The sequence below is a fragment of the Strongylocentrotus purpuratus genome, unplaced genomic scaffold (genome assembly GCF_000002235.5).
Source record: "Strongylocentrotus purpuratus isolate Spur 01 unplaced genomic scaffold, Spur_5.0 spur5_scaffold_1, whole genome shotgun sequence".
NCBI lineage: Eukaryota > Metazoa > Echinodermata > Echinoidea > Camarodonta > Strongylocentrotidae > Strongylocentrotus > Strongylocentrotus purpuratus.
In genome coordinates, this window is record NW_022145594.1 from 40804918 (window position 1) to 40814474 (window position 9557).

Consider the following 9557-nt stretch of genomic DNA (forward strand, 5'->3'; position numbering starts at 1 on the left):
AGACTTTATGAAAATGCCAGGGTCAAAACATAGTCTCTCCTTGCAGACCACATGATGCCTCCAGCTGGACTATATTTTGCATGATGCGTCACTGCCGTCGCAACAATTTATGTGACAATTCTGCAATTATGTAAATAACATACATTAAAAAAATATGAATGATATCCTTCCTATGTCATGAGTCTCAGATGCCATTGGAATTCGAACCGTTGTCCATAATTTTGCAAGTGACAAGACAAACTATAGTTCATTGCAGAAACGATGGGTAGAGGTAATGTGCTGTGATGGTGATTGACCAAAAGTGGCATCTCGCTCACTGCCGAATGTAGATTTTGAAGATTAATGCCCTTTTTCTGTGAAGAGATGAATAGAAGAAGAAGGAAAAGGAATGAGTATTTGTAGTATAACTGTACATTTTGCAATATATTTCAATATTCTATCATCACCATCACCATCATTATCACCACCATCATTACCATCATCATCACCATCATCATCACCATCATCATCACCATCATTACCATCATCATTACCATCATCATCACCATCATCATCACCATCATTACCATCATCATCACGATCATTACCATCATCATGACACCCACCATCATCACCAGCATCATCATTATCACCATCACCATCATCTTATCACCAGCATCACCATCATCAACATCATCATCATCATCACCAGCATCACCATCATCAACATCATCATCATCATCATCATCACCATCACCATCATCAACATCACCATAACCATCATCAACATCATCATCAGCAACATCACCATCATCATCATCATCATCATCAACTCAATGATTATTGCAATCATCACCGCCATCATCATGATCACCACCAATATCACTACCAGTATCATTACTTGATTAATTTAAATCATTATCATGATGCCTGCCACTACCGTTATTCCCATTTTTATCACAGAAATCATCATTAACAAATTTCATATTCTTCCTTACCTATTGCATTTCATCTTGCACTGTCCAGTATCTATTTTCCAGTAACAAAGCCACGGACCACCCGCCAAAGAAGAGGAATGACACGAGAACTCAAAATTCCAAACCCCACGATTCCTAAGATTGACAGCACCACGAATATTAGGAAGAAGATAGAACTCCACGAATATCCGTCCGCCAAGACACTGAAGAAAAAAAATATACATGAGACCAATTATAGAATGACGAAATATTACAACATAAAACAATACACTACAAATAATGTGGTATACATACCAAACAGAAAAAAAGGTTTTAGAATTTCAATTCTAATTTTTGAAATCAATTTCTCAAAAGAAAAAAGACGAGATGAAAAGTAAAAAGTAAGCGTAGATATACATTTATTTATTTATTTATTATTATTTTTTTTTATTTATTTATTTATTTTTTATTTTTTTTTGGGGGGGGGGGTACCGTTATGCAATGCAATTTCCTAAATGTTGAAATAGCAGAAGAATCGTTTCTAAATATAATTAAAAGGTTATTGAGGATAAAAATGGGGAAGGGTTCGATTCCTCATAAATTCAATTCTGAGGGGGGGGGGGATATGGGGGAGGGTAAGGTGGATACACCCTATGCTAGATCTAGACTATAACGGTTCATGCTCCAATTTTCATTAATATTTTCTTACTCTCTAGTGACTTCGGAGAAGAACCGTAGTACTTCTCGATGTCCAGCCCTCATCGCTGCTCGGCACTCCTCAGCCATGCGTAGAATCTGTGGACCAAACTGTTGGTTGAAACTAGTCCGCATCTCTCGTAGATCACAACGAGTCCTGAAAATTAAGGATAAAAAGATTTAAAAAATAGTTGAGACCCATTTCACACTCCCATGTTAGATTGCTCTATTTATACTTGCATGTAAAAGCATGCCATTCACACTCCCTAGATGATACTCCAACAGGACGCTTTGTTTGTCTTCACACTCAGACTTCACATTAAAGAATTATGCTCTTAATCTGTTCAATTTGTGAATTGTGAGATATGTAGAGGCTATGAATCCAGTTTCATCATCCCTAAAAATATAAACAACATAAATAGGCCCCACTATATATCTACTTGCGCCCTCTATATAGCAAGCAATGCCTAATCAGTGACCGTTGGTCCCAGGGACGGATCCACGTAGCGATTATTCCGGCCCGCCCCCCCCCCCCTAGCCCCCCAAAACGATAAAAAAATAGGATAATAACCTTTTGAAAACAAAAAACAAAAGCACCCCCCCCCCCCCCGCTTATTCGCTGGCCGGTTAAGTCGGCACTAAATTTTGTATTAAGATTTGGCTACCCCCCCCCCCCCCTTGAAGCCGCCTGGATCCTCTTTTATTATTTTATTATTCTCTTAAATTATTATTATTATTATTTATTCGACCATAAAAACACATTCAGCATGTACAGTGTATATAGGTGTATACAGAGTGAAATAGGAAAAATACAAAGTAAGATAAAGAAGGAATAGCATGTGGGTCAGGGTGCACAAAAGCGAAATTCTTCCCTGTTATAGATCTCAAGACAAAGTCTTCATTCTTAAAAAATAAAATCTGAACAGCTGCCTACCTTTCCGAAAGTACAGGGGGGCTAGAGACGACTCGCAGTCCAGTCCCGGGTCCATTTTGCATTAGATCTCCCGCTACTTCATGGAAGATGGCCTCGAAGTCCTCTTCGTTCTGGACGGGTCGTTTAAACTTGACGTCTTGATCTCTGGCAAACCTCGACATCGACATGGTGGATGATACTATAATGCTGCTCTGATGAATGTCGTTCTGAAATAATAATGTATGTAATGTAATGTATAATAAAAATACTAATCCCAAAACTACTAGTTCCACAATTACTGACAATAGTATTCGCATAACAACAAAAGAGCGACAAACAATAACAACAGATATAATGATAACAGTTATAACAATAATAATAATAAATAGTGTTAATGAGGATAATTAAGAAGACAACAAGTAAACTACTACTACTACAACTACTATACAATAATATATACAGCAAACCAGAAGAATAACCATTATTATATCCCTCATGTATAGTTGTTTGCATTGCGATTGTACAGAGCACGAAAAAGGTATAGATAAGTACTATCTACCTGAGATAGGTCTGTAGTTGAGGGTGTAGTGAGCACTATTTTTTTTTTTTGGCCGGGGGGGGGGGGGGCACTTTCCCCCTGTGCCCTCCCCCCCCCCCCCTGGATCCATCACTGTAGTAATAACAACAATGATAATAATTCACAACACTATTTACCTATCATTAGAATGACTAGGTTTCAATAATCACAAGTAGATCTATGGGATATTATACCTCTGAGATTTTTCTGAACAAACGAACTTCTTAAATCTAAGTTTATCCTGAAGTAACATCTAACTGATTTTAAGAAAAATAATTAAGACAACAAAATTCAATTTAAGGTTTTTGAGCTAGCTAGGCCTAGATCTAGGTGTCACTCTTTTTCCTTGTTAATATAAATATATGTGCATTTGCTTACAAACACTTGTATGGGTGCCACCTCTAGGTTTAGCAGTCAGGACTTAGCTCCTGTTCTTTAAAAAAAGGAGGGTTATCCTATATACTTTAGGGTGTTTTATTATTTTCGGTTCCTAACTTCAGTCAACACTACAGCTCTAGATCTACATGGAGTCGGGCTAACAAAAACGGTCATATTGTGTCATTTTACCCTAGCTCTAACCCTAACTCTAACCCTAACCCTATCCCTAACCCTAACCCTAACCCTAAACCTAACCCTAAACCTAAACATGCAAAAACTGACCGTTTTTTGTACCTGGGCCGAGTTGTCCCCTGGTCCGAGTTAGCCCGACTCCATGTAGAGCTGTTGACTGAAATTCGGAACCGAAAATAATGAAACACCCTAAAGTATAGGATGACCAAAGGAGGAAAAAGGAGGACAAGTTGAATAAATCTACCACAAAGTAAAGCTACTTACACAATAAATGTTGTGGAAATACTCCAACACGTCTGATCTGCGCGAGTGTGAGAGAAGGTTATGAAGTCAAGTGTCAATCGGATCAGTAACACAACTCGTATTGACAATCCAGGGCTGAGCTGAGAAGCTCAAATACCCCTCGCACAATATCAATGGGGGAATTCCAATGGGGAGTTTCGTGTGGGTTATACCATAGACCTACCACCAGTAACCTGCATTATTATGGAGCATATCGCTGCTCTGGTGGTAGGTCTATGGTTATACAGGGTATTCCCATAGCCTTCTGCGTACGTACTAGTAGTCTGCTGTCACAAACACTTATCAGTCATCGTGGTGTGAAACAGAGTGTCTGACTTGAGAGACTATGGAGGCTGTACAGTCTACTCCACTCCATAGGCTATGTAATGTTGCTACCCAAGGATCCCGTCTTTCAAAAAGGATGAAATTAATCGTAACTGATTTTCCATTGAAAATGATCGATATCAATCGCAACTATGTACATAATTGAAATTAGGAGCCTGTAAACTTGCGATTCGCTGGAGGACTTGCGATTGATTTGGATCAATTGAAACTCTTTATAAGATGGGGCCCGGATCTCATAGACTGACAGAGCCAGGCGCGCGGTTTGATTCCTTTATGGAATCGTGTTAAAGTTTCTAAATCGAGTCTCTGCCTGCAGACTACTTTTTAATAGCCCTATCGTACGTGTTGGGAAGACGTTTTACGAGGTCTTTGTGACATCAGGGCTAAATATAAACCGGGAATATAAACAGGGAATTCCCCTAAAATGACGTCAGAAGACGTATTGGGACTGGGTGACAGGTGACCGATAAAAACAGAACAAAAGCAGATCACAAGTGCCAAAAAACATAGAAATGTAATATGGGGTGATAGGAACAACGGGATGAACAGCTAGAACAGAAATTCATCATTCATTTACATTCGTAATAGTGTGTGAGTGTGTTTGTGCGTGTTTGGGTGGGTGTAGGGGGGGGGGTGTATCAATGAAAACATTATCCAGTTTTGACTATCCTCTCACGCCGCCGCCTGGATCCATCAGAACAACTAAAACAAATAATTCTAATATGGATAGAATCGTTGCAGTATTCATTGTGGGAAAACTGTAAGAGAGAAGAGTTGCTATATATTTACTTACAGCCAAACGTATACAAATTAGGCTCTATAGCAAAAAGTTCGTTCGCATTTAGCAAACACGAATTTGTGTATGGGATCATCAACTTGCTATGTGTGGAAAGGCGACGGATTAGTCTTCATGTCACACGCCATATAACTATTATGAAATACGAAATTTACAGTGGTCCGGGAGTGGGAAGGCTGGATTGAGACTATTGTGGTTAAAGCTCCCAAAGTATGAAGAAACCGTGTGTCTGCACGCAATTTGAAAAATCGTGCTATTCTGCATTCATACAATATAGATCAATCTGCCTTATCCACTAATTCCTTGGACTTTGCCACCACTTATGATATAATGTGCCCTGTCTAGGTTTGTTTCTCTATAAACTGTTTTATGTTACTTTGATAAACAAAGTACCTCGATCAGACGTGTTTGAAACAAAGGATGATTAACATGATGGTAACTATGTGTTTTCTTTTAATGCAAGGACAACGCCCCATAGAAATCATTTTCGGATTATGCTACATATCAATTTGTGACAAACAAGGCTATAGAAAGTGTGTTAGCCTTAGGTTAATTTTTCGAAAGAAATTGTTATCGTCATGATCGTGTTATATAGCCTAAGGGGAGATCTTATGAGGGGGTTGCCTAGTAGAACAAGTAGAATAGTGCTCCAGGGAGGGAGGGAGTGCGAGAGGTAGAAAGAGAGAAGAAGAGAGAAAGAGAGAGAGAGAGAGAGAGAGGGAGAGAGTGAGAGGGAGAGGGAGGGAGAGACAGAGAGAGAGAGGGAGGGAGGGAGCGGGGGGGGGGGGGACGTGAAAACAAGATTAAAAGACATAGCCTACCTGTAGGCCTATTTCCTAAACTTCGTAGACATGGAGAAAAATCCTACATTACATCCATTCGCCTACTTTCATGATTTTACTGAAAATCAATTCATATAGGGCACATGGTATGTGCAGCTGACAGGCAAAGCGAGGGCGAGGGGGGGGGGGGGGGGCGAGATGGACGGGGTGGTTATTCCGCAGCTGCCCTTTGATCTCGAAATTGCTCTGAAATAGCACCTATCATTTCTTCGCAGAGGCCGACGATTACGAGTTCCCTTATTCATTCTTGGTTAATAATTAGCAGAGTCAGCACTACAGTAGTCTAGCCGATTTAATTTCAACACTAACAATGCGAACCCCCCCCCCCCCTTACATACCCGCTGCCAGCCGAAGATGGCGTGATCCTCGAATTAGGACTCTCGGCAAAAAATCTTGGTAGAGGATAGTAAAATCTTAGGCTGAGCTTTCGAGTTCGTTGATAACGCCATCTTCGGCGGATTGCAGCGAGTCTCGGGAATATTAGAGAGATAAATGCAAGAACCGGCCAGATTCTAGACTACACTTACAGTCACTTGACTGACTAGAAATCTAAAAATATCCATGACGTCATAAGCCAAATATATTACAGATATCCCCGGCCCCCCCCCCCCCCCCCCCCCCCCCCCCCCCCCCCCACTCAGAGGTCAGAATGACCGCATGCGTGTTGCCAAAATGTCCGGGAAGCGTTATTTTTTTATGCGGCACAGATTGGGGCTTTTTTTAAAAAGGGGTCTTGATTTACAGACTAATAATGGTCGTGTGCGTACTAGTAGTAGAGGTCTGTTTTTAAGAGTGTTTAAAGGGAAAGTCCACCCTGAAATTAAGTTAGTTTTAATAGGAGTAGAAAATGATAGAAACAAGTCAGTGAAAGTTTGAGCAAATTCCGATTAAAAATAAGGAAGTTAGGATTTTTTAAGTTGTGATCAATCAAACACAAATTGGCAACTCTATGACGTATCATGCGAGCTCAACTTCCATTTGCTTAGTACTAAAAAAATCTAAAATTTTCATTTTCCCTCAAGAAAAATTTCAACCATAGTGCACCCTAAATATAATAATTGCAAATATGTTGCTATACTCCCCCTGCAAGGAACAAATATATATTCCGTCATCAATAACGAAGAAAACATGATTTTATGGAATATTATGCACAAAGCAAATGAAGGAGAGCTCGTATAATAAGTCACAGAGTTGCCAATTTGTATTTGATTGATCACAACTTCAATAATTCATAACTTTCTTATTTTCATTCAGAATTTGCTCAAACTTTCACTCACCTGATTTTCTTATTATTCTGCCTCTATCGAAACAAACTTATTTTGGGGGTGGACTTTCCCTTTAATGTAATCTACTACCGTATGGAAAATCATTACATCAACAATTAAACTGAAATTGGAAATCTGAAGAGGAGGCAGCACGTCAATAAGGAGAACATCACAATAATTAGTCAATAAAACTTAACTAATTTAAACGAAGAGGAATGTTATCTAAACACATAGTTCGCGATATGGATATTCAAACTTCTTCACAGCGTTATGCGCTTGCGAACATGACTAGTCTCACGTACGTGCAGACACTATTCAGAAGGGAAAGAACGTACTTCCCATAGGTTCAACACGCACCATGCCCCAATCTGTGCCGCATAAAAAAATAACGCGTCCGGTAAAGGGGTACTTTTCGTGCGACAAAGTCCGGCCCGAGAATTGTATAAAAAAAAAGGGGTGTATTTGACTTTTCACCCGGAGATTTCTTTAAAAAGGTTTTTTTTTTTTTCCTCTCATCTCTGTGGACTCCTGAGAAATTATTCCGAATTTAGGGGGGTACATTGAGCATTTTTCCTGATTTAGGGGGGTCTCCAAGGCAGGAAAAGCCCGCGAAAAGCCCGCGAAAGGGGGGTTCAGAAATGTTGGCAATCCTCAGATAGGGGGTGCTTTCAAAAAGAGGGTACGAGCATATGCGTACCCTAAATAACACTGAGTGGGGGGGGGGGGCGGGCAGATATCAAAGTCCACGAATAGTTGCAATAATTTTGTTTACACAAGCGAAGCTATATGGAAGAAGACCTCCACGTATTATTAAATGGGACAATATTATATTCTAGATAAAGTGTCTGTGTTCTCAAACGTTTGATAGTCGATCCAAAGCATCTAAATCATCAATCATCGTTAAAGCTTTAAGAAGATATCAACTTATTATGAAAACAAATATTGTCACAATCAGTTCACAAATAGAGGTGACGGAAAATTATTCCAACTTTTTATGGAGCAACAGTGTTTTCACATAAGATACCAGGGGCGGATCCAGAATTGTATAAAAGGGAGGGGGTGCTCTACTCTAGTTGAGTATCTGGGCCAAGCTTGTGGGAGGTGGTAGAGGTAGAGATCTGGGACCCGTTTCACAAAGCCCTTTTTCAATGACAAATGACAACAATCAGTGACAAATCTGCTGATAACCAATCAGAAGCAAGGATTTCAGTAGCTTATAACAAAACTGTCATTTGTCACTGATGACAAATTTGTGAAACGCCCCCCTGTAATTCAACGGGAATCTTCCCAGTCGTCTCCAGACTCTCCCCAGGTTCCTTCATTGGGCAGAGGAGGGGGGGGGGGGGGGGGGGATGGGGGGGGGGGGATTACAAAAAGAGAGATAGTATTTGTTTCGATTTACTTATTACATTTCGAAGGGAAATTTAAAGGGGGGTGGTGTTTTTATAGTAAAACGCTCACGTTGGTTCTGTCATTAATGTATTTATTTCATTTATTTCTTTATTTTATATCATATTAAATATATTTGGGGGAGGAGTAGGGGGGGGGGGGGGGGGGAGGTGGGCGGTTCTCCATTAGTGCATGCCTCACGCAATATCCTAGCAAATTGCCACGCATTCTGAAACACGGTGGCATAAATATAACATAATACGTCATCGTCACGTTAGTCTTTCGATCTCACGATAATAGTCTACCAACACAGACCGTATGAAGACACGTACCAACTTTCGCATCTAGTCGTCTTCATTCAAGGCTTCATTCAGCGCCAAATTCATGTAGGAAAATAAAGAAATGCAGAGCTATAGACAAGGTTGAATCTAGAATCCTTTAAAGGACACGGGGCACAATTCAGAAATTCTCGGAAAAGTAAGAACTAAGTGAAATAGATAATAGTGAAGATATTGATTGATGAAAGTCAACAACAAGAACGATTTACAATACTGTTTCATTGAAAAGGTTTTCAGATTTGTGAGTGCCTTTTGGTCTAGGATTTGAAAGGGGTTAAGAGATAAAACAACTAATGGGGCACATTTTTCATTTTTTATTTGTGTACACAAAGTATATATGTAACATGGTGGGAGGGGGTGGTAACGAGCCGGTTGTGCCCCTTGCTCTGCCACTGACCATACATGTAAAGATAACACAGTTTAGAGACATTGTATTAAGCGCTATATAAAAGCTAAATATTATCATTATTATTATTATTATTTAAAGTTCAGAACACCGCAGAGTTAAAGGTCTGGGCCCACAGACTAGCGAAGGGTTCAAACTGCAAACCCATTGAAAAACACAATTCTCTCTAAATATGGACAATATATACCGTTCGAGACATAGAA

General features: G+C 39.8%; 1 protein-coding gene across 1 annotated transcript; it reads right to left on the bottom strand.

Moving 5' to 3' along the window:
• Window positions 1-977: 977 nt before the first annotated feature.
• Window positions 978-4213, bottom strand: LOC115921122. The gene is made up of 4 exons (XM_030978233.1): window positions 3956-4213; window positions 2566-2771; window positions 1645-1788; window positions 978-1159 (listed from the first exon to the last, which is right to left on the bottom strand). Exons 2-4 carry the CDS (start codon window positions 2730-2732, stop codon window positions 1009-1011), a joined length of 462 nt encoding a protein of 153 aa, XP_030834093.1. The 5' UTR covers window positions 2733-2771; window positions 3956-4213; the 3' UTR covers window positions 978-1008.
• Window positions 4214-9557: the final 5344 nt, after the last annotated feature.